At 39.1% G+C, this 25,524-nt stretch overlaps 2 protein-coding genes across 8 annotated transcripts in view; one reads left to right on the plus strand and one right to left on the minus strand.

The window, feature by feature from the left end:
* Nucleotides 1-431: 431 nt before the first annotated feature.
* LOC134528349 (protein phosphatase 1 regulatory subunit 42-like) lies at nt 432-14,696 on the minus strand. 5 transcript variants are annotated; one of them, XM_063361906.1, is made up of 7 exons: nt 14,461-14,696; nt 11,303-11,469; nt 10,145-10,283; nt 6,603-6,840; nt 5,428-5,562; nt 1,466-1,591; nt 438-828 (listed from the first exon to the last, which is right to left on the minus strand). In XM_063361906.1, exons 1-7 carry the CDS (start codon nt 14,599-14,601, stop codon nt 701-703), a joined length of 1,074 nt encoding a protein of 357 aa, XP_063217976.1. In that variant the 5' UTR covers nt 14,602-14,696; the 3' UTR covers nt 438-700. The 5 variants fall into 5 exon arrangements, with proteins under 5 accessions (XP_063217979.1, XP_063217976.1, XP_063217975.1 ...); XM_063361905.1 differs by having other exon boundaries at nt 1,388-1,591; nt 14,461-14,678; XM_063361909.1 differs by lacking the exon at nt 5,428-5,562 and having other exon boundaries at nt 432-828; nt 14,461-14,666.
* Nucleotides 14,697-19,860: 5,164 nt separating this feature from the next.
* Nucleotides 19,861-25,524, plus strand: part of LOC134528356 (zinc finger protein 664-like) — a 32,165-nt gene continuing 26,501 nt past the window's right edge. For 2 of the 3 annotated variants that reach the window (XM_063361915.1, XM_063361917.1), the window contains exons 1-2: nt 19,861-20,099; nt 20,417-20,612. In XM_063361915.1, coding sequence (XP_063217985.1) covers nt 20,460-20,612 — 153 coding nt within the window. In that variant the 5' untranslated portion in view covers nt 19,861-20,099; nt 20,417-20,459. The remainder of the gene's footprint in view (nt 20,100-20,416; nt 20,613-25,524) is intronic. The other variant, XM_063361916.1, reaches the window with a different exon arrangement.

Consider the following 25,524-nt stretch of genomic DNA (forward strand, 5'->3'; position numbering starts at 1 on the left):
TGGAAATATTTTCACCTAGCAACAAAATTTTTTACCCCTATCTTAAGCCAATACCTTTGATATTATGTTTCATAAATTTTATTAATCTTCTTTATCAACTTCTTAAAATTACTTGCCCTTGTGTAACTTTTCATATTATCAGTTGATAGATTATTTATATTTTCTTTAGTTTATTTACACAGTAAAGTATAGTATTCTTATGGATTTTAGTTTTGACATTGCATAGTTTTAGTTCCATATGATTCTTCGTATGGATAGGTTAAAATACAAAAAAAAAAGTATGAGAAGAAAATATATTCTATAAGTTAAAACAGTGATTTTAAAAAATCTGAAATTGACTGACACGTAAAATTTGCTCAACAAAACCTGTATCCATTCTTGGAAAGTATGCTTTTATAACAGTTTTTTAAAGTTAACCAAAGCAAATATTTGACTTTTTCACACTTTACACAGCAAGTCCACTCTTCATGAACAATATGATACATATAAGATACATGAACAATATGATACATATAAGATACCTATAATGAATACTTTGGCATTGGCTAGTAAAAATATTTTATTTTCATAAAAATCACAAGAATATCAACCATTATGATTTAAAGACTACGTACATTCTTGATGGTCTGACTGGGTGATAAATTTTGATATCTTATCCTTTGCTAATGTTTTAACTTTTCATAGCGATTTGATTGAATAATTACAAATGAAGCAAATCGGGTGTGTCTTTTGAATGTAGCTGCTGATTTCCTGTATCACCTCGGCCAACTTGTGTGTGACGTAGGAAGGGCCTAGGTGTTTTGATGGTCTTCTTACTGTCAGCTTGCCCTTAAATAAAAACATGTTACATATAAGTTAAAGAAATCTTTCAAATCTTCTACATAACTAAGAGTTAAAAACGAATAATATTTGACAGCATGAACGAATAAAGTTTATTATTGCTCTCTAGTTTTTAAATGGCTTTATTATCGTGAATAGAAATTGTTTGTGTAAATTAAGTGCATATAATATTTTCAGAAAAATTAGTAACCAAAAAGATTTTTTTTCTAACCCAAAATAGTAATAAATATTTAGGAGCCAACAGTTTAGGTACCCACTTTTGGTTTTGAAATGAATTTGAAGAGAAATTTATGGTCACAAATTATTATATTTTATTAAACAAATGGAACATACTTTTGCTATTGCCCCTCCATTAATGATTAGGGGTACCAAACAGTGTAACTTATATTTTGTTTCAAATAGATTAATCAGTGAAGGTTTTGGAGCTGAAAAATTCTGAACATATAATTTCAGTTCTTACTTTAACATGCCCAGAAAATTTTCTGACATACTTTTAGGCATGCTCAGAGCTTCCACGTGGATTGTAGTAATAATGTGCATCACTCACAAACGATGCTGCTGCCGCCGGCTCTGTTCACTTGCGGAATGGACCACAACTTGTCAGGAGAGGAGAATCTCGACTTACGTGCGCTCCGCTTGCTGGTCGAGACGGCGGCCATGTTGGGAGGGAAACTCCCCAGCACCCCAGAGCTCGTCAGCCCAGCCTGCGCGAGGGAGTGTCGCACTCCGACAGGCAGTTGTTTCGCCAGGCCTGCACGGGCAGTCGATCATCGTTTGTAACACCGGTCGTCACACGTTTCAGGCCTGGCTCACGAATCATGCCGGAAATCAATGGCGGTTCCGGGAAGACCTCTCGGGCAGGGCTCTCACACACAGGAGGATGCAGTTAATAATCATGACACTGCCCTTGGGATATTCACAAAATATATATTGTCTCAAATACTGAAATTTAGTATTTTCGTACAAATTATGATTGAAAGAAGAGTTTAGCACATTAAATAAAGTATTTAAATTAACATTAATATTCCCTACAAAGAAATAAGAAGTGAAATTTGGGCTCGGAAGAGGCTATCACCCCCTGCGCCCTTCCTCTGGAGCTGCGCTTGCCGGAAATGCAATAATGTAATAAATGCAGGATGCTAAACCGCAATCCAAACATCACCCAACTTTCAACTTCTTGCTTTTCAACTTGGCGTTTCCTTCTTCCATATTTGAAGTGTAGTATTCGAAAAACTAAAGATGCAGAAGTTGTGTGCATAGGCCACTTAATGTTTTTATTATTTGCATGATGTTTTTACTTGTTAAACTTTCACACAGTTTAAGAAAGTGATAGTTTTAATTAAATAAAATGATTGATAATTTGATATGTTTTCATGATAAAATGAATTAACAAAAAGAAGCCTGGAAATAAATTTGTTTTCTAGTGTTCTGAAGTTGTAGGATCGGTGGCGTCTTGTGACTTCCGTGCTTAACGAAAAAGAGTGATTTTTTTTTTTTGCATTGCTTGTGTGTTGCGTCATTGCATACCAGGCCATACATTCCTACCAGGCCATACATTCCTGATGAAAAGTCAATAGCTAATTCTAATGGGTTTAATGCACCAGTGCACTACAAAGGCAATGTCCAATGTGCAATCAAGTACTTCCTAGTCTGAATATGTAACATTTCCTAGATAGTTAATATTGTTTATGTGTATTTGTATGATGTTGGAGATATGTCTGTGAAACCTGATCAGAAGCCTAATAATCCATTACTTACTGGGTGGTTACAAAATAAACATAGGACCATCGGTGGGGTTTTGTGACTAATTTTCTTTGGGCACAGTTGCAGTTTATATGCTGTATTGGTGACGGTGAAAAGAAAAGGTAGTGGTTGCTTGGTTTGCTAGGATATCAAAGCCACTGTGTATGCAGGGTGGGACTAACAGTGTAGATGGACTCCTAAGAGTGGTGCTGCTAGCCAGATGTTGGCTGGTGTGAAGACAGCAAAATTGTTTGTCGTCTAAAAGCTAAATCTGCTGTGTGGTGTCTTGTAAGATGCAGGCGTGCTCAGACTGCCTGCTCATTGAGACAATCCAATCCGGCAAAACTCAAAGTCGTCATTGAATTGATCCGTGGACCCCGCTGCCCGCTACGTTTGGCGTGAAGGTTGTTTGGCTGCTGTGAAAATTTTGAAATAATATTGCAATAACAGGTCGTTTGTAAAAGTAATGTTAGAATGAACAAGAGGATTGTTAACAATATGAGCAACATCCAAGTTTATGGGCCAGAATTCGTTTGAAAGCCCAGGTATAGATTTCCTGTGAGTAAGGTACAGCTGTTAGGAACTTAATTAACGGCGCCCGTGTGTGTTTAAGTGATACGTTCATTTAGCAAATGCCGATAAACTATTTTGATGGTTACTCTCACCATTTGGCACAAATAAATAGGATTTTACATTGAAGCTAAAGCCAGCTTGCACATTTGAGACTAGAGGTTAAAGTATGTATTCTACCATTTGATTAACTTGCAAAGTTTCTGCTTGGATTTTACTTAACTGACTCTGTAAGCAAACCGAAAAGGTTTTGGGGACCCGCCAAAATAGTAGCAGAAACTGACTGACAGTTGCTCATCAGTTTGCGTCGCGTCGCGGGTTCTAGGGATCGTAACCTACGACCCTCGCTGCAATTGCTTTCATGGGCAGTGCGGTCTCTGAGCGGCTCAGGACGTATCACAACGATTGAAGTCACGTCTCCTTGTGACGTGTGTTCAACTAGAGACGTAGCTAGGGCGGATGAATGGTTTGCGGGATATATACTCCTACCCCCTTCCCTTCCGGAAATTTTAGTCTCAGTTCAAACAGTCGCTTTTTTTTAAGTAGTTTGTGGTGTTTAGTAGCAACTACAGGAATTTATTTTGGCAGAATACTTAATTTAAAAAAAAACTGTGTCCATAAAACTATAACAAGGTGTTTCGATGGCTACATTATTCTCAACATGCATCACTGCCTTTGTGGTTCGTGATTCCAGGTGTTGTAGCAGCTCCACCTTGCAAGACCCAAAATAACATGCTGCCTTCACCGAGATCTTGCATTTACAGAATGTGCACAGGTGATCTGTACACCACTTTGGAAAAAACATAAAAACTAAACGGTGCGGCGGATTTTCCTGAAACTTATTTCAGTCAACAAAGAATCTCTAAAAGTTTTTTTTTCTTCTGCAAGTTACAGTTACTCCTCGAGTTACGCGACAAACATTGAGGCGGTATTCAAACTCGTCCCACACTTTGTGCAGTATGTCGGTGGTGATGAACTAAACTGCCACTGTGAGTCGCTGTCTCAAATCCGGCAAAGATAGCGCCAGAGGCTGGTTAGAACACTTTGTCTTTGACTTAACCCCACAGAAAGAAATCGCACGGAGTTCAGTCCGGTGATCGCGGTGGCCATCTGCCCCACGCCGCATCGTCGTCACTTGCACGATCAGGCTATCTCCCTGGGAGATGTGTGAAGGTGTTCCCTTACAGCCAGTGGAAGTGAGGCGGTGCACAATCTTGTTGGAAGATGAAGTCGTTTGAATCTTCTCCCAAATGAGCCAGAAGCCACAAGGTAAAAATGTCGAGGTATGAATGAATGACCTCTGACAACTTTTGCGATGAAAAAGGCATAAATGCATAGAGACCGAAAAAAATTCGCGGATTCATTTCACGATATGCTATAATCCAAACAACTGTACCTTTATATTGCTTCTCTGATTGGCTCACAGTTTATCTGAAGGACTATGAGAAAATGAGAAACCTTCAACCAAAAAAGTATCGAATCGCAAGCGTCCCAGTTGAGATGTGTCACGAGTCAATAGCCAATGAGCAGGTGGCATTTGCCTGAGTGTGTAGGGGATTGTGAAGTCTATTCTTGATAGAGGTTATCCAAAGCGCGAATTTTTCCAGTCTCTATAAAAATGCATGACCGGCTTGGTGGTTTCGCGTTAAAATGTTTGCGAAATCCGCGTTGCACAACAGTTACCGACTTTCCCCTTCCCCACCCTTTTATTTTCTAGCTGAAGCACGCGCCAACTCTTCTGCTGTGCGGTAGGCTAGGCTGCTTCAGCCAATCACACTGGCAGACGCATTGCACCAAGTGTGGGACGATGTTCGTCGCGTAAACGCGAGGAGCAGCTTTTGGAGTGGGGAATGGCAGTGAATTTGTCACGCTCTTCGCCAATGCTAACTGGCCAGTTTTTTCCCCACGTTGTCGTAGTGCGGGAAGCCTAAGATGTACATCAAGTTCTGTTCCTGCCCGAAACACGCCCGAATATTCACCTTCGGCCAACCTCGGGTTTATTTATATATATATTTATATTTCTCTGTTTATTTTAATGTACGTAGCTATACTAACCTAACTAACCGTCCATGGTGTTTTAAAGTGTTTTAATGTAGCTAACCTAACCATACACTTTTAATATTTGAATTCGTTTTTCCTGCTGAAAAATAAAACAAATCCCGAGGTTGGCCGAAGGTGAATGTTCGGGCATGTTCGGGCAGGGACAGAGCTTTTTGGACATCTTAGGCTTCCCCGTCGTCGGCAGTGCGACGTGTGAGACGGACCACGGCTGACCTGCCAGGCTGCTGGCCACGGCGGCTTCCCGCGGCCCACACGGGTCCCTGGCGGCGGGCCTGCTGGCCTTGCGGCGCTCCAGCCTCTTGAGGAAGGTGCGCGTGGTCTCCGTCACGTCCTTCCCGTCTATGCACACTGCAACCACACGGCTCTCGGTACACGGCTCTCGGTAGGAGCGGTGGCGTAGCCAGCGGGTGGCAGGGATGGCCCCCGCCAGGGGCGTCGGGGGGAGGGGTTACTGAACCCTAACCCCTTCTCTTTTAATCCAAGAGGGGGCGCCATTTTCAATTCTGGCCAGGGGCGCCGGTCACCTCAGCTACGCCACTGGGTAGGAGTCATTTCGAGAACAGAACGGAAATGTGTAACCACGGTGCTGCCATCTGTGGCGGACGATGCAAACCAAAGTTCACAAATAAAAAAAAGGAAACACTATAGCACTAACTGAACAATGAATTTTGACAAGATTAGCAGTATTTTAATAAAATTCCACATCGAAAATCATGTCCAAAGCTGGGGTTAGTTTTTGTGTGTGTGTGTGTGTGTGTGTGTGGGGGGGGGGGGGGGGTCACTTTTATCGGAGCCGTTTCATTATATAAAATTTCTGTCTTTCAAATCAAATTGTTCAATAGTCGACGTAGCTGCTCCGGCAGCGAATTCTAGCGGCGCGTGCGGAAAACTACGTTGCAAATCCGATTTTTTTTGTGTATATATTTATCACGCTCGACATCATTTAAAAGAAATCTACGTTAAGTTTTTGTGTCTGAGATTTATATTGTATTTGTATTCGCAACATGAGAACACTTGAATTTGCTCGTTATCGAGGTTAGATGTTACACATCTCTGGCGAGGACTGAAAGACTCGCTCACAAATGTTTGCTATTTAACTTCTTCCAATCTGTGTTATTCTGTTAAGGATAGGACGATGATAGGAAAAGTAGGAAACGAATGGGAGTGTTTCAAGTTTAATGTGCCCCGAAAAAAGTCAAATCGATGGTTGTTCCAAACGAGTGGAAGAGAGATAGATGCGGCGCAAGCGTACAATGAGAGTAACGGGACACAGCGCAACGGGACAATGTGCGTTACGGGACACTTTTTCGTGCGTGCAGCCGGCGTTCATCGATTTATTAGACGTTGTCACGTCAAAAAAATAATAATAGGTAAAAGCTGGAACGTACCCAAGCTAGGTGGAGAGCTGACTATGATGTTCTCCTTGTACTTTCTCTGCTTGGCGACCGGGTTGCCCTGGACGGCGATGCTCGTGATGAAGGGCCACTGCTTGAGCGTGTCGCAGATGTCGCAGATGTCGTCCAGGCAGTTGTCCTGGGCGCAGAGGGACCGCAGCTGGCCCAGCGCGGCCAGGTCGCCGATGGAGGCCAGGCCGTTCCCGGCCGTGTTCAGGAGTCTCAGGCACGCCTGCGATCAGGGCCGGCGCGTCCATACAGGCGAACTAGGCAACCGCCTAGGGCGCCAAGTAGCTGGGGGCGGCGCAGCACGACACATAACAGCTGATGTAATATGTTTAACGATTATTGAAACTAGATGAAAATGGATTTTTGTAACATTTTGGAATGTTTATATTGATATAAGTAATTATTTAAAGCCCACAGTGACCTGTTTATGATTTGTAATAAGTAAAAAAAGTAAAAAAAAAAAAACACAAGCCTGCTTACATTGGATTGTTGACAAAATATTAGGCTTACGTGATATATTTTGAGGCAAGGAAAATTTTTTTGGGGTGTCCGGCCGTGGTTGGGGGGGGGGGGGGGGGGGGTCATTAAGGTTTTTCGCCTAGGGCGCCAATTTACCTTGCACCGGCCCTGCCTGTGATCAAGGCATCCGCCCCAGCCAGTGTGAGACAGTGAGGTGCTTCTAGCTCTGAACCGGCGTGCGTGGGGACAACTGTGAGAGCTGAGATGCAGCCACGCCATGAACACAGAGGTAATGCAGGTCCCTCGAGTGCTTTCAAGAATCTCTACCGGGCGTTTCATGCTTAAAAATTATTCTGAAAACACACGTTTTAGACCTTTTCTATCTATTAAAAGTAAAGTTAAAAACGAACTACGGAAACAGAACTACTCATCCACCCTCAGCGTATTAAATGCTTTTCGTAATTAGACCCTACTCTGCATGGCCCCCACAAGGGTGGGCTGGGTGGACCCCTGGGTCCAGGCCCGGGCCCGTCTGTTTTTATCTCTGCGCGTGGAATAAATTATACATACTCGCTGTGGTTATTTTAAATTAATATAATTTTATAAATAAAGCTTGGTATTGGACTTATAAAATAGTAACCATGATTATACCCTATATTTTCAGGTTAAATAACATTCTAACAAGAGTGTAGGTAAGAAATACTCATGCAATTATAATGTAGCACGTGACTGTAAAATTGTTTGATTGGGGGGGGGGGGGGGGTAGTTCTCCAATCCTGGGTCCAGGGCCCGTAATCGAATGTGGAGGCCATATGCTACTCGGATATCTTGACCTTTTTTTTTTCTCTCTTTCAAATCGAAATGTCACTTCTGAAGCTCTGCGCAGTATGTGCGTCTAGGGATGCGGAGCCATTAAAAAAAAAAACTATTCAAACTCTTTACCAAGCACAAAAATAAAATTAATATCAAGTGTGTTAGCAACGTAGTCATTATTGTGTTCAAAATCAATCAAAGCAATATAAGGGTTTTTATACAGTTATTATAAAAAAAATACGAGTGAGAACATGCTTTAAGTTTTGAATTCTTCCAGTCTCATGATTCTGGCTTTAAAGTTTTGACATCTCTGTCCAATTTTTTATTGCATTAAGAGATATGATACACGTGAGAATGAAATATTTATTTTGACGGGACATCTAATAAATCAATGAACGCCGGCTGCACGCACGAAAAAGTGTCCCGTTACGCATATTGTCCCGTTACACTGTGTCCCGTTACGATCATTGTACGCTTGCGCCGATTTCGTCAATGTTTTGTTATGACGTTGTCACGTTAAACTATCGTCCGTAAACAGACTTTACAGGCAACCAATTTTTTTTAATTGGTCACACTTTATTTTTAAAATCCCTACATTTGGACCTTAAGAAGTATGAACCCACTGAGTACGAACCCTCTGGCTTCAAATCTGGAAAAGTGTTTTATTAAAATTAATTTACATTACCTCACCAAAGTGCACACATTGTTTATATTACTGCGTATGGCATTCAAGTAATTAAAATCGAGAGCATATAGTTTTTTATTAATAAAAGTCACACTAATGTTTTACTCGGAGGATTTACTGACTTTCAGAACAATGTCTAACGCATTCCGTCACGTTTACAAAACCGGGCGTGGATACACAGAATGTCCACCTTACTCGTGAAGAGAAAATTTAAAAAAGTAAGTATTTTATGTATGTATCGTAGGTGACGAAATATGTCCCATAGTAGGACACAACGTGACCCACCAATAGCAAGGAACTCCGTCCGAAGTTCGACAGCCCCGGCTGTAAATCGCCTCGCAAACAGCTGCCCGGAGCTACGTCGCAGTAATGCAAGTTGCTTGACACATCGCTCGCGAGATCTGCTGATAGTGCGACTGCCGACGCCAACATTTTGCCCACATCTAAGGCACTGGCGGCCAATTAAAACTCAGTAGTATGTAGATACACTTGGGAATGGTGAGTGTAAGTAGGTCTGGCGGTGACACGACAGTGACGCGACTGGCAGTGACACGACAGTGACGTGACTGACAGTGACACGACAGTGACGCGACTGACAGTGGCGTGAATGACGGTGACGTGACTGGCAGTGACGCGAATGACGATGACACGAAAGACTGTGACGTAACTGCCGACGCGAACGACGGTGACGTGACTGACGGTGACGTGACTGATGAAGACGCGAATGACGGTGACGTGACAACGGTGACACGACTGACAGTGTCCGTTCGACTCTCACTCACAACTTCGCGACCGCGCTCTCTCATGCCACTCAGGCGACTGACTCGACCCACGCTCCGCGACGTCTCAGCGGCCTCCCCCCTTGCCGCGCGCACATGAAACCCCCTCTTCCCTTCGTGTGCGAGTGCGTGGAGCCACATGGTCACAGGCGGAGAGACGCGACTCAGTCGCCCGGGAAACACATCTACAGGTACACAACAACACAAATAGATATTTACACACTCACATAATTACATAAACAAAACCTTTGTTACACTTTTGCGCACGGGCGCCGGCGCACACGCAAGCCTGAAGCAGCAACGGGCAATAATGGCCTCAGCGAGCCGGAGGAGCACTTGGGACGACGTCAAGGTAATGTCTGTAGACTGAAGATCACTACAATTGGAAAACTAATGTTTGACGCTAAACAACAAAGAAATATTTTCATTCGTCAAATATAGAGTGCGAAATTATAAAACCAAGTATGTATGTACCTTCATATGGAATGAAGAAATGTGTTTTTGACCAGTTTTTCAGGCTTAGTTTTACTGTAGGTACACGAAATAAAAATAAATTATTTATGTTTTGTGATCAAGAGTAAAATTCATTCAATTTTTTTTCTTCGCCATGCAAACAATGAAAACTGAAAAAAAAAAAAAAAACTGTTTAAATGAAAACAAATTGTGTTAAGCAAAAAATCTTACAAATACAACACGAAATTAATGTAAAAAAAATGTTGCATGATATTCTCAATGTGTGCTACAATTGAGTAAAAAAAAAATATTGTGAGCATTAATTAATAAACACTTACAGAAAGAGATGATATTGTTCTTGGGTCAAAATACAACGCTTCCCCAGGCGGCATATTCTGTTTTTCAATGTGTAGTTCCTCGAGTTTTGTGAGGCGTTCTAAGCCTTCCAGGACGGTTATATAATTTTGACCGAGATACCTGCAACACACAAAATACGTTCAATAGCTCAGTTGTGTTGTTTTGTTAGATGTTGTTGAAGTCGTACCTTAAACACCTTTTTTAAGGGCAGGAAAAAGCAATATGACGGACCGTTCATCACACTACATTACTATGAGCAGAAGCGTACGTAGAATTTCAATTCGTGGGTGGTGGGCGGTTGGGAGCGGGCTTAGTTACATTTTGTCTGCTATTTTGCTTTCAATTTATTTCCTTTTGTTTATGGGAATATTTAATTAATTTATTTTTTTAAGAATTTGGAGGGGGAAGGAGTTACATCCCCTCTATCCCACCGTCTGTGTAAGCTCTTGTTATTTAGGACCTCATTCGGTGAAACTAATTGAATGGACAGTAAATATGAATACATGAAACACACGGAGAACAAACCAATAGGTATCAGATGATGTAAAATGTAACATATGTACTGAGACAACACACATAATTACGTGGAAGGTATTATTTCAAAATGACAGTAGGTACAGACGAACACGGTAGGCTGGCAACAACGAGACATTTGAAAAAAGAACAATTAAATACAGAAAAACAACTACTGGCAACACAATGACGCACTGTAGGTCCTAAAGTGTTCGTCCGTACCGTACCGTACCGTATCGTTCTAATTATCTTTTTTTTTTAAGTTTTATTATGATTACAAATTTGTGTCGCTTTGTTATCTACATTGTTGTTTTTCTGTACATACTATTAGTTGCCACTGTCTCGTCAGCTATTGTGTTGGTCTGTGCTCTCATGTTTCTGTCTAAATTCCTTCCACGGAATTTTATGTGTTTTGTTAGCATATAATATTTGACATACGCCAATATTGGTTTGTTTTCCGTGTGTTTATGTATTCTTTTATTTTATGTCCATTCCTTGAAGTAATTTCTATAACAACCAGCGTAAACCAGCAACGGCGTATAGCCAAGATATTTTGTTCAAATCAGCCTTCCCTTGACAAGAGTATGTCAAAGAACGTAGCAGACTTTGCGCTACTAGAAACTTACAGTTTCCGTAGCTTTTGAAGACCACTAAGGTTTTCCATCTTCGCTATCCTGTTCTTCTGAAGGTACAGGTGGGTCAGATTGCTGGCATGCTGAAGGTTGTCTATCCTTTCTATACAGTTATTGTGCAAATATAACACTGTAAGGTTGAGACACTGTGATATATCACCCTGAAATCAGAGATAAATCACACTTGTGTCAAACAACCCAACTCAATATTAGGAGAGCAATATTTTGATATACAAAAAAGCAATCTACATAAAAAAAAAGTCACTTTTTTGTGCGTGTAGCCGGCGTTCATTGATTTATTAGACATTGTCACTTCAAAAAAAGTCCAAATAAAGTTTCCGGGTCCTTTATACACATCAAGGTAGACACTTTACATGGGGCTGTCGCGAATCCGCCTGTGACAATCTCGATAGGGCGTAGCCCGGTTCCGCGCGCCTTTGCTATGTTAAATACGGGACGTCCCGCCCGTGCCGATATAGGCCCTTTCTTGCTAGAAGCGATGCTAAACACGGCTGGCGTAGTCTGGTGGAAAAATGATGGGAAAAAAACGTCACAAGATCCGTATGTCCCTATTCCCGCAAATACTCCACTGACATAGTCTCTAGGATAAAACAAAGCAGCAATGACTAAAAAACAATGACTCGCATCCAATCCGATGACTGACAAACTATGCGAAAAAGTGACTGGGGAGACGCGTATGAAAAACTGTGCTAGCGACGGCAAACTTCCAGTTCAATAGTTCACGACTCACAAGACTCGCATTGAAACTTGAACGAAAAATGGCTGTGTCTAAACGCGGCTGAAAACTATGGTTTACTCCCGCACGGCACAGCTTAAGACTACTGTAGACACAGCGCACGGTCAAGTTCTCTCTCCAGTAGCGTAGCTAGGATTTGTGTATGGGGGGGGGGAGGGGGTGTTAAGAAGCATGGTTCCCTCCCCCCTTATAAAAGTGGGGGGGGGGGGGGGGGGTCCGGGGGCCCTCCCCCGGAAACAATTAGGATTTTAATGTGTAAAATAGTGCCATTTGAGCAGTTTTCGGTACTTAACTTTAAATATTGTAATGGTAAAAATATTATTAATTTTTTAATAAAAAAATTGTTTGAGTGATGAAGTAAGAAATTAATTAAAAATATTTTAATCAATCTAAGTGCCTTGTCCACGTCCACTCAAAATCATAAATCATGCTCGAAGCTCGACAATACAAAAAAAAAAAGGAATAAAAATGGTTGGGTTTCGGCAGAACTGGCCTATTCCTGGAAACAATTAGCTTTAGCTTGAAGAGTTACCGAGTCACCACCTGCTTATAATTACCGCGCTGGTTAAATACAATAGGTGTAAGATGTTTGAAAACTTGGGACCCGTCATGGCGTCACAACCTTATAGCTTCTATGCTCGCGACAGGGGTAGGGTAAGGGCAGGAGAATCGGTAGGGCTCGCTTACTCTTCCACTCCAGTGCAGTGGCCGGTGATAGCAGTAAGACACCCAGGCTTTTAGCTAACCTGCTTTCAGATAAGAAAAATTATGGTGGCTAAGTGAGCGGGGTTAGAACCCGTAACCCCCCTCCCCCCGGCTGAGCCCATGCCTCTCTCAACAGCGCGGAGCGACATCTCTCCCGCGACCGCTGCTGACTCTCCCACCCCTCCCACCCCGCCCGGCGCGACCGAGCGCCAGCGTCTCCCCCCTCCTCCTGAGCCCGCGGAACACGCGGATTGGCCACAGGCGGAAACCACGGCCTAGGCGCCCGGTGAACAAATACACCTATGAAAATTAAGTAAAACTTCAAATGAAAAATTATTTACAGTTAATTTAGAACAAAATATTTACAATGGCATAACAGTCAAATCCCTGAAAGGAACACACGTCGCACAGCACCACACACTCGTCGCACCAATTATGCAAGAGAGGGCGCTGACGAGGCATAACGGCCTGAAGGAGCCGGGGAGACACTTATTGGGTCGACGTCAACATTATTAACCCATCTGGAACATTAAATTCGACGATGGTTTTGCTACTTTATTTTAGGATATTTTGGTATTATTTCCTGATAAAGTATCCTCAGGTCTGTTCTATAAATGCTTACGATCAAATTTCCAATAGAACAACAAAATTATATGTGGCAAAAAAAAATATATATATATATATTTAGTTATTTTTTTAAAAAACAAAATTATGAATTGAAATTTGTATTGACTAGCACATTAAGTTTCAATATAATAAAAATTTGATTTTCCTTTACCCATGCATATCTAAATTTTTGACAGAACTGTAGACAAAAAGAAATAAACAAAAATTGGTTGTCTGTTAAGTCGGTTTACGGACAACGTCATAACAAAACATTGATGAAATGATTGCAAACTTTTATGAATAAAATTGAATTATTTTTATTGAATTATCACTATTTTGCATGGATACAAAGAAGGAGTGAAATGAAATCTACAATTTAATTGATAAATCTTCTTTTATTTGCACTCATTAATTCAAATATGTTTATTACTTTAAAGAATATATTATTTTAACTATAGCCTTTATACATGTTTGCTATTTAACTTCTTCCAATCTGTGTTATTCTGTTAAGGATAGCAAGATGATAGGAAAAGTAGGAAACGAATGGGAGTGTTTCAAGTTTAATGTGCCTCGAAAAAGTCAAATCGATGGTTGTTCCAGTCGAGTGGAAGAGAGATAGATGCGGGGCAAGCGTACAATGAGCGTAACGGAACACAGCGTCACGGGACAATGTGCGTTACGGGACACTTTTTCGTGAGTGCAGCCGGCGTTCATCGATTTATTAGACGTTGTCACGTCAAAAAAACTTTTTATATATTTTTATTATTAAGAAGTTTTTTTAATTTAATAAGAAACTTTTTCTTACAGACATACTAAGAGCATTTCATTATTCGACTGCTCAGCAGTACTAATAAGCTGATTTTACATTTACTCTAAAGCATGATAAAATATGGTATAAGGACCATATTTGGCATGATTTTCATCCAGACTACTGATTTGCATTTGCATGCATTTCACCTTAAGGAGCTACAATATGTGTTAAGAACTATACAATTAGACTCATAAACACGCCATGCACATATCTCTATATCTCTACAACACTGCATGTGAATTGACTGATTTTAATGTATAAATAAATACTTACAATTTCGTGTATAAAGCTATCGTGTAGTTTGATGTGGGTGACCGAGTCAAGTGCGGTGACATCGTCTTTCTTTTCGCCTTTGCGGCCCAGTCTGTTTTGGGAAGCCCTTTGTGATATGAGTGACACTGTGAGTTTCACCATTCTGTGTAAATATTACCTGAGAGAATTTATGTCTATGTATAACCGAATCGAATACCTCCTTGTTTAAGGCATTTCTCAAGGTTTCCATGGCGACCGGTACCTGAGATAACTTTATCAGTAGGTATTAAAAGGTACAGGTCTTGTTTACTCAATACTTTATCCATAGTGACGAGGCGACTAACACCAATGTTTTTTTTTTTTTTTTTTTTTTTTTGGTGAGTATTCATAGTAATTTCCTCTATGATCTTTTCTAAAATTAAATACAAATTGTTTTTCTATCAGTGATGGGAAAAAGTGTCAAAGAGAAAATATTTTTCTTTAAGTTGGCTTTCTGCTCCAAAGAGCTCAGAACTTCTTTCTTCTGTACTCAGGAGCAGTGTTAAAGAAGCACTGTGAAGAAATTAGAAATTTCTCATGTGTACCAAAATTCTCTGTCGAGTATGGTGGGCCTTATGAATAGAAATTCACTCTCGTTTGCTTAGAACAAAAAAAAAAAAAAACAAGTTCTAAGGATACTTTTTGTGAAAACTTAGTAAACAGACGATATATTTGGTGCATCAATAAAACAAATTGTACTGCAACATGTTATTTGTTTTGACAGATTAATTATTATTATTTACGATTTATTTATTTTGTTTGCTCTATGTCTAATGTTATTTATTTTCAGAAGCAGTAATTTATTTTTAAGTATGTCTATGAGAAAGTGACTCTACGTATTTTTCCCGGACTATTTGAAATAGGTATTGTTGATACCCCTCTAAGGACTAAATGAACTTTAAAACGGTAAAGTTAACGCCGTTATTTTATAATGTAAATTATTATTTTAATAATTTTTTATTTAAATTGTACGTGAAATTTTGTAATCCGCGCTATTGTTGCGTGCGGATTTCACGTTGTATTAAGGAAATTATGTAACTGATTTTGGTTTTCGGCCAATCACAGGCCGCCATTCGAAAGTTAAGTTTTACTGGCTTAATTTAAGAAGCTAGTAGGAAAGAGAGTTCTACAATGGCCAGCTAAGAGAGCTGTAACTTCGTGACGTCGGCGATAATAAATCCTACGAATTAGCTATTTAGCAGTAGGCATCCCGGATAGTGGATGATAATTATATATCATTAGGGAGTTCAGATACTGAAATAGGATTTATCTAAACAGATAAATAATAATATAGGAGTGTAAAACGTGAGTAAATAAAAGTGCCAAGAATTTGTTTCCTCCACTTATGCACTCGTCACGTAACTCCCGTTTTTACGTCACATCGCCGTCAAAAACCAATATAAACTTTGATTTTATGAAGTAATTTGACATTATCTACGAATTTAATAATATTTTGATATAAATTTAACGATTTTACACACTATTTCACCGACTCAGAGGTCCTATAGGTTGAGAGACTCTGAGTTCTACCGACAACATTTCGAACCTTACTAGCCGAGGTAAATTGATTTAAGATCCCTAAAAATATATATAAAAACTGTGTAGTGTCGACGAACCCGAATAAAGACTTTTGTTAAAACTTAAATGTGCGCACCATAACTCCTGGTAATTGGAATTTATTTGAGTTATATGATGTCAAGTACTAGTTAGGTTTTTGAATATAATTAGTAATTAAATTAAATATAATTAATAAGGGTAAACTTTGAATCCATTTTTCATTTGCAATAAATAATTATATATTTTATTTTAAAGTGTTGTGTTATGTTATTTATAGCTTCATTTACCCTAGTGTATATTTATGTATACTTGGACCTATTTAATTAACACCTAACTGTGGCCTACTTGATATCAGAACTTACCAGCGGAGATCCACACAAGTATCAATCTTTCTACACAGTTTAACACAGCCCAACGTGTTACATGTATGTGTATCTCCATAGAAGTGGAGCCTAAATTAAGTATAGCCGCACATATCTATTTGAAGGCATACACAAGTATCTCTCCACAAAATACTAGACCTTACCATGCAAGTAAAATACACAAAACAACTACATACACATTAATTTATTCTGTGTGCCTATTGCATATAAATGGCACAAAAATGCATAAAGGAACAACATATAGGTGTGTATGAAAAAAAATTCTGAAATGCGGGAATATGTTCATTGGTATAAAATAAAGAGAAATATGGCCCTGGGAATCTAAAAACTACTTTGGAAACAATATTGAGTAGTCCAACCTGCGAGCACATACACACACATAACTCCAAACACACAAATATAATAAAAGATACACACACACAGATAAATATTGTCATATATAAAAATATAAACATATATAAATATGACATCATCCCAACCATGGCCTCTAAGCCCGTGCTCCGCACCGCTATTACCAGATCCCGATTTCGGAGCCCACCCCTAGCCCAGTGGGAATGAGTCAGGCGAGCACCTCGGTCGTGACCCCACTAGACTAAAATAAACTTCAGGGCACAAAACTCCAGGGGCTCGACTCATAAAACATTTAAGGAACAAGACATTAGGACAGAATAATTATTAATTCACAGGCATTAAACAAGTGCATCGTAGCTACTCCATGCGAACACCGCACGCACAGAGTAGACAACGAACCTCATTACCAGTCACCGCGGCCACTGGCCTTAATTAAAGTGCCCGTGACAATGATCGAGTCAGATTAGGAGAAATCCAACTAAAACAGTTCACAGTGAGACAATATGTTATTAAATTTACAGTCGCCAACTTGATGCCACAATTCAAATAATTAAATACTATAAAACAGTTGTTAAGCCTTAAGCACCCAATTACCAGGTGCTACCCTTTAATTGAGCACCTGGAATGTGTTTTTAGCTTATAATAGAGCAAATTAAGTTGATATAAGTTTTTGGCGCCGACTCACAAATGAGGTGAAAGTTTCCCTCCCTTGCGAGGCGGCCATGTTCGGCAGTCTCCAACCACTCTGCGCCGGATCAAGACGTGTGTCCGTGAGCAGCCTTCAATTTTTTTCCACCGATCATTCACTCCGCACTTGATTTAATAACCAAAGCTTTTTAATTCATTGCTGCTCACGTAGATTCAGCATGTATTTCGTGGATCAGGGCTTATCTCGACCGTTACCTTGGTGATTCCGCACCGCGTCGCGGACCACGCAATTTATATTAAACAGTGTTTAATTCATGTACTTTCCGGTGGTACGCATGGGTACCTTGTACGCCCTACATGTACACTATGCGGTACAAAGTCGCTACACAAACTGCGCTAATGTGCTGTGCGGCATCTACACCGTATTACATTTACACTTTAAAACAAAACACAACACTACAACAACCCTTGGATTTTACCGCCGCAGTCTCGCGGGAACGTGATTAATGTTTGCTGGAAATGGCCAGCGCCGAGAGTTAATGAGTCTGGGAGGGCTCGACGAGCGTTACCCTAAATTAACTGTAACATTTATGTGACGTTGGAGCTGGCAGGCGTATGCGCAGCGAGTTAACTAAAAAACACTGAGGCTGGAGTCGGACAGTACCGTAAGTGGCGTGATCCACGACGCGGTGCGGAATCACTAAAAAGATGGTCGGGATGGACCCGGTTCCGCGGAATACACGCCGAGTCGACGTGAGCAGCAGCGAATTAGAAGGTGACATGATTACATTACTTACAGAAGGAGCGATCGGTGAGCACAAAGGTGAAGGCTGCTCACGGACGAACACGTCTTGACCCGGCGCGGAGTGGTTCGAGACTGCCGAACATGGCCGCCTCGCAAGGGGGGGGAGGGGGGAAACTTTCACTTCCCTTGCGAGACAGCACCAAAAAGTATTATATTAATTGATTGAATTATAACAAAAAACACATTCCAGGAGCTTAAATAAAATCTAGCACCTGGTAATTGGGTGCTTAAGGCTTAACAGCTGTTTTGTATTATTTAATGATTTGAAATGTCGCACCAAGTAGGCGACTGTCATTATAGTGACAAATTGTCTCCGTGTAAATTGTTTAGGTTGAATTTCTCCTAACCTGACTTGATCATGTTCACGGGCACTGTAATTAAGACCAGTGGCCGCGGCGACTGGTAATGAGGTTCGTTGCCCACCCCGTGCGTGCGGTGCTCACACGGATTACCTACGACGCACTTGCTTAATGCTTATGAATAATTACTATTGTTCTAGTGTCTCATTCATTGATTGTTTTATGAATCGAGTCCCCGGGGTCTCGTGTCCTGAAGTTTATTAGAGTTTATTGAGGTCACGCCCGGGGCGCTCGTTTGACTCATTCTGGCTGGGCTAGGGGTGCGCTCCGAAAACGGGATCCGGTACTTGCGGTACGGAGCATGGGCTTAGAGGCCATGGTCGGTAGGACATCAATGTTTAGTGTCGTGTTTTGTTTTGTAATCAGCGTGTGTTCGTGTGATTGTACAATGGTTCAGATGCCACATAGCGCATTATCATAGCTTTTGTAGTGGTTCTGCCACCGCGTAGTGTATGTGTAGGGAGTACAGCGTACCCATGCGTACCACCGGGGTAGTCCTTGCATTAAAGCCAATTTAATATTAACCATGTTGTCTACGAATAATCCCCACCATTCCGTCATCCACACGGCCGAGCGGCCTTACAGCCAAGTCGGGAGTTTCAGGGTAGATTTCTAGCAGCGTACCTGGCGGGGCACGCGGGGGCAGAGTACCCACGACCCATCACCAACTGTCTAGTGTCCCACTAGTCTGCCCCCCCCCCCCCGAATAATAGCAGCACCGCGACGCCCGTAGCGCCCATCAGGTACTTCCCGGGCCTTCTACAGAGGCTGGGTGACGGCAGATATAGTCATGTATTTATGATTGAAGAATCTGTGGAATGAGTTAAGACCCCTACCCACAGTGCCAATATATATGATAAGTGTAAATAATTTTTTTCCCCATTTACTGGTGATATTGAATTAAAAACCCTAAATATTAGAAATTAAGGTATTTTTTTTTTTAAGTTTGAAAATTTCTTTATGATCTGTGTTTGTCGACATAGTTTCTGTTTATAAAATGCGAATGGGCGTTTGTAAACAATTTTTTGTTCTTAAAATGTAAATTTATGATTAAGTTACTGTGTTTATTTTTGCACGAGGAATGGTTGGCTGCCCACATGGAGGATATAAATTTTTCCACTGTTTTCTATTTTTTAATTTTTTCAGGATTTATCTATTTTAATTTATTAAGCAAATTTGTTATTTGTTTGTAGACACATTGGACGTTATCAACAAACATTTGGTATACTACTTTTAATTCACGCTGCAAATGTTATCTACATATATAGTACTCTATTGTTTACCTTTTTGCTGTGTTGTCTTTTTGTTATGTTGACGTTCTGCAAGAACAATTATTTGTTTGGAAGTTAATTTTCTATTCTGATAGGAAAAGTACGTGTGCTGTGTAGTGTGTACCAAGTTTGAAGACAGATTTTTGTTTGTTTCATAGTGTAAATATTATATTGAGCATAATAAAAGCTCAGCCTTGACGATTGACGAATGAGTGCCATGTTCTAGGAAGGTCGTTGACATTAGTGTGTAAGCTGATAATTTTAAATCTGTTTTATTTACTCGATCCGTATTTGAAAATAAGTGTATAACTTTTTTAATACCTTCATTTTAACTATATTATAACTACAATAAGGTAGTTCAAGAATATTAAACTTAGGCTACCTACAATCTTGATGTCAAGTTGTGAAATTATTCCCAAGCACAAACCTAGGGGACTTAAACGATACTATAGGTCACTTGTAACTTCCTAAGAATCTATTAATATGTAGAGCAATGCTTATGTAGAATTTTTTATTTTATTTTCACGATCAGAATGTTGCTCATGCTGGTCATGTTTGGTACAGAATGTTGTCGACCATGAGAAAGTAGCAGTCAGGCCGGCTCGGGATGGAGTACACGAACAGAGTGATAGTGGAGATGAAGGCGCCCTTTCTGTCGGCGATGGGGCTGTACTCGCAGTTCGCCCTGCCCATCCCCACCACCGCGGCTGATGCCTGCTCCCCGCTCCACCTGCATCAGCAGCCCACCTCCCACATCAAGGTTCGTACACGGGTGTCCCAACTGCTGCTCGAGCGTGGACGTTTTTGTTACCAGACTTTTTCACTCTGACATGCCCTGTTTTTATAGATATTTGAACTGTCCGGCGGGCTTTTCTGTGACACCAGGAAGTGTCATCTTTTTACATTCTTTATACTAGCTTCACCTGTATGTTTGTCTGTCCGTCTGTAACTCTGTCTGTCTGTCTGTAACTCTTTCGACTAAGAGTGAGTGACTCATCACTGTAAAATGTCCCACCCATTCATTACGTTCGTTAGCCGAGCGGTCTAAGGCGCGCGACTTCTGTGACGTCAGCTTTCGGATTCAGCGATCGTGGGTTCTACTCCCGGCCATGCCGAAAAAAAAAATGTTTTTTTTTTCCCCGGTAAATTCTAATATTATATCCATACATCTAACTGCAAATGATTCGTAGAGACTTTACCATTTCTTTGTGACGTTGCAACTCCAAATAGTTATCTCAGATGGTAATAGGTAGTGTCGGTAACTCATTTCCCTATGATAATTATACATAAATATAGTTTAAAAAACTAAAAAAACATGCTTTTAAAGAATATCAAACTAAAAAGTTAAAAATAAATATAGTTTAAAAAACTAAAAAACATGCTTTTAAAGAATATCAAACTAAAAAGTTAAAAATAAATATAGTTTAAAAAACTAAAGAAACATGCCTTTAAAGATTATCAAACTAAAAAGTAAAAAATAATTTTAAAATTAAATTTATGACAATAGTATATAAGCAATACTAGTATAAATGAGAAAAAAGCATGGGGCGCTTAATATACAAAAAATATGGCACAATATAGATATTTGAACTGTCCGGCGGGCTTTTCTGTGACACCAGGAAGTGTCATCTTTTTTCAGTAGAAAAGAGTGAAAGAAAATTTATTTGGATTCTGTATGTATTTTAAAACTCTTTGGCAAAATTTTTTTAACTATATATATATATATATATTTTTCTTTTTTAAACTAACCTTGAGTCTCATTTGTGCATCTTTAAGCTGTTGTCAGAGTAAAGGTCAGGATGATCAAGGGATTTACGTATGGTGTTTGGGTTTTTATCTTTTATCGTGAAAAATTTTTTTTTTAATATAATTTTTTTTAGTTTCATGTACAAATTATATTCTTATATAGTTAATTTTACATATTTTTTTTTTGTTGTATGTTGTATTTTGAAACCAAGTCCAACAGATTTTAAATTGAGGACTCGGCAACACTGGTCTAATAGGCATGAGATCAATGAATCCTTAATTTTAAATTTAATATGAATGGCAGTATTTTGCTACATTTTCTAGTAGAAATTGGATTTCAATAAGGCATAAAAGGCGTGGAAAGTATGAGAGAGTGTTTTTAACTACAAATTCTGCAATCCTGTAAGCCATGGATGTTCCTCCCATGTGTATCTGCATCAGAGTATTGGTATCAGTAATTTCCCAGTTTCAATTTATTAATTTTTAACTGAATTAATCTGCTCCCTGATGATGGCGACTGTAACGTCGACCAAAACGTTGATGAAAACTTTGATTTTTACGCTGCTACAACCCAGAAGTCTAGAAAGTACGGACAATGGCCGCGAAAGCCTGCGCTCTTTATTGAAATGAAGTTGTGTTGAAAAAAATTAAATTTATACAACCTGGCTCATAGAGATATGTTAAACAAAATTGATTAAATGTAACTAAATAAGATGATAGAGTAGTCCTACCTGCCTATATCCTAACTAACAAAAAATTAATAACAAAACTGTTACTCTGTATGGTCATAAAGATCACTTTAAATGTCAATAAATTTAAACAGTCCTCTGTTGTTCACCACTACTGGAGGAGAAATCTCTCTTGCTACATCTTCTTTTAAATATCAAATGCAGTCTGGTTGTCGAGGCCACTTGAAGTGATGTGGGATGTGGGGGACCTTGAATTTATTTTTAAACTCCGAAGAGGGCCTATCACTTCAAATTATTTCTTCAGAAATTGCAGAATTTTCTTTAAGTATTTCTGTGTAAAAGAAATCCAAGAACACAAAGACTGTGTGTGTCCTTATCCTTATTTTTTGTGTCTGAACAAAGTATATAAGTTTTGCAATTTCCATTACAAAAAACAGCAGCAGTGAATAAAACAACACTAGCACGAGACCACAAAGCACTTTGTATTTCATTTTGATACTCACAACTGAAAGACATTGCAAAATCAACCTCCAGAACATTCTTTGTACCGTTTGCTTTGTCCTTCTCAAACTCATCATGTTGTATTCTTTTGGTGTTTACATAGAGCATCATTTTAGGCATATCTGCTATCAATTTTTCATATATATCACCTAAACAGTCTTCTTTTATAACTAACTTTATTTTGTTTTCATCATTTTTCTTCCATTCTTTCCAAGTGGTTTTAGAATCTGGTTCTCTTGGGACTAGGTACCACGTTTCCCATTACTACAAACTTCACAGAGGTTCTGCCAACACAAAGAGTTCAAGCTATCATTGCACAACAGATTTTTCCAAAATTCATTGTTGTATGTATGTTTTAAGGCCTTAAGTTTTAAAATGAAGTTCTCTTGTATTTTGCATTTACACTGCTCTGCAGGAGTCTCTTTAAGTAGCAAAACATTTTTTGGCCTTAGACTACAAAATTTAGAGTAACCAATTTTATAATCTGGATTTTCTTCTTTGAATATATAAAATACTTCTTGCAGCGACATAGTCATAAAGTGCTTTTGTAATTTAACTTTTTTTCCATTTTACCACACAGTTAATACATCTTTCATCCCTGGGCATGTGTATACTATATCTGGACGATAGAAAAAAATTTATAACATAAGTCTCTTCTTTACAACTGTTTCTAGTTCCAGCAATACTTTCTTCCATTGTCGTAGTCAGTTGAAGACCAATGCGTTTAGCAAGAACTGTCACAACAGCTTTTTGTTTTCGTGGTGAGTTTGGTAAGGCCATTGCAGTCATCCAAACTGCTTTTGATAATGTCTGCTTGCAACTGTAAGGTGTGCCAGAGGAAGACATATCATAACTGTTTGCTTTTGCTGCATTTTTAGCCTTTTTCTTTGCTCTCTGAAGTCTTTTCCTATTTCTTTCATAAATTTTTTGGGCAGCCTTCTCTCTCACTGTCATTTTCTTTTTCTTATTCTTTCTCAGTTCTGCAATCCGTTTCCTTTCCTTCTCAAGATAACCGTCTGGATCTGCAGTGTTTTGTTTTTCCCTCATTTTTTTCATCCGAGAAGCACTTGTTGTCTTCTTAGATTCCATATTTGTCACTGAAGAGCAATTAAATTGATTACTAAAAGTAAAACATTTAAATAATAAATTTATGTAACATAATATGTTATTTTAGATAGGTAAATATTCTACATATGTTGGGTAAAACATTATATTTTTCATATGTCCCGTAGGTAACTTCACGTACGGGACATGATTGTATCGCAAAATTTTTATTGTTTTCAATGCAATTACATATAAAAATTAGGTTAGCTACCTGCATTAATACAGTTTGAATTTGTATAAGTGAGATATAATAACAATTTGTTCCTGATGAAACATGAAACATAACCTAAATTGGTCACGTACGGGACATTTTCAACACTCACAATTGAATAATTTATTTTGTAGCAATGAAATATTACTAAATTATTTTTTTGCAAGAAATATGTTTGTGCATACCCTATATTTTGAACTTAAATATAAATATACATTCATTTATGTGACATGTACTTACCAAAGAACCTGAAAGTAGCCTCTCTATGAGCAAAATAGAAACAGTTGAATGGCAGCCACATTAGAATCAATAAAACAGCTGTTCAATGTTAAACGAGTAAAAATTCAACATTGTTTGTCAAAGACCATAACTAAAAACTTTGAAGTAATGTTTTGTCAACCAGAAAAATTTTTTTATTATTAATAAAATTTCCTTATTTTCATGGAATGGTCCTGTATAGGAATTTTTTATTGAATGTTCTGAAATTGTTTTGCAGTATATCAATGGACACCTTGATAAATGTGGAAGTTTTGATGTTTGGAATTTTGTTGCTCAATCACTTCTTTACTATTGAACTGATTTTGATGAATTTTGTAATAGAGGTAACCAATATATTGTATTAAAACATACCATATTTTTATCCCTTAGAAAAACCCTCAGTTCTTTAGGAAATATTCATTTACAGCAATTTCCAAGTGGCAATAGAAATAGGGAGTGGGTAGCCTACTGCTGCATATGTTTGAAGTTCCAATTAATGTTTAGTTTGCAATGTTATTTGTTGTAATAAAAGAGTTTAAATCTAATATGTACATCTAAATTTTTTCCTTCCTCTTGTAGCAAGGTTCTAACCATGCTAACTGCTATTATTTTTGTAGCAGCAAACCACGGTCTGATTACCATCTTTGCCTTGCTGGGTGGATCTTTAGGTTTCACCAGTTTATTAGAAATGAACAAAAACATGGTGTGATTCCGTCTGAAATATAATTACTTCATACTGAGGAAACTTATAACAGATACAAGAAAATATTAACGTACAATATTAATTACATTCTTAAACAGCTCTCAGGTATATTCAAAAAAATTATTGGCCGGCCGTACATGGAATTATCAAAAGTTTCATTTACTAAAAATACATAAACTAATAAAAAAAATACAAATATGTTCAAACGATCCCAGGTTATATACTTAAAGTCCAGAAATTATGTTTATCTAATTAACTGCATCTGACGACGTAATTTAAAGAAAGTTCAGAGAAGGGTCAAAAGATACAGAAGCACCGGAGGTCGGGGCTTCGTTTCCCGGAGATCACGCGGGTACATGATGCCAGGGCGCTTGTGTCCTGTTGTGGAAAGGAGTTGAAAATGCCAATTCGGCGTCCGGCTCTCGGACCCTGTCTGGAACAGTCCGAATCAAAACTGATT

Source organism: Bacillus rossius, chromosome 1, assembly GCF_032445375.1.
Source record: "Bacillus rossius redtenbacheri isolate Brsri chromosome 1, Brsri_v3, whole genome shotgun sequence".
NCBI lineage: Eukaryota > Metazoa > Arthropoda > Insecta > Phasmatodea > Bacillidae > Bacillus > Bacillus rossius.

Coding starts and splice junctions, on each gene's coding strand:
- LOC134528349 (XM_063361905.1), bottom strand. CDS start 14,601: ATGGTGAAACTCACAGTGTCACTCATATCACAAAGGGCTTCCCAAAAC. Junction 11,470..14,460: donor ATAGCTTTATACACGAAATT/GTAAGTATTTAT, acceptor CTCTGATTTCAG/GGTGATATATCACAGTGTCT. Junction 829..1,387: donor CGGCGGCAGCAGCATCGTTT/GTGAGTGATGCA, acceptor TTTTTATTTAAG/GGCAAGCTGACAGTAAGAAG.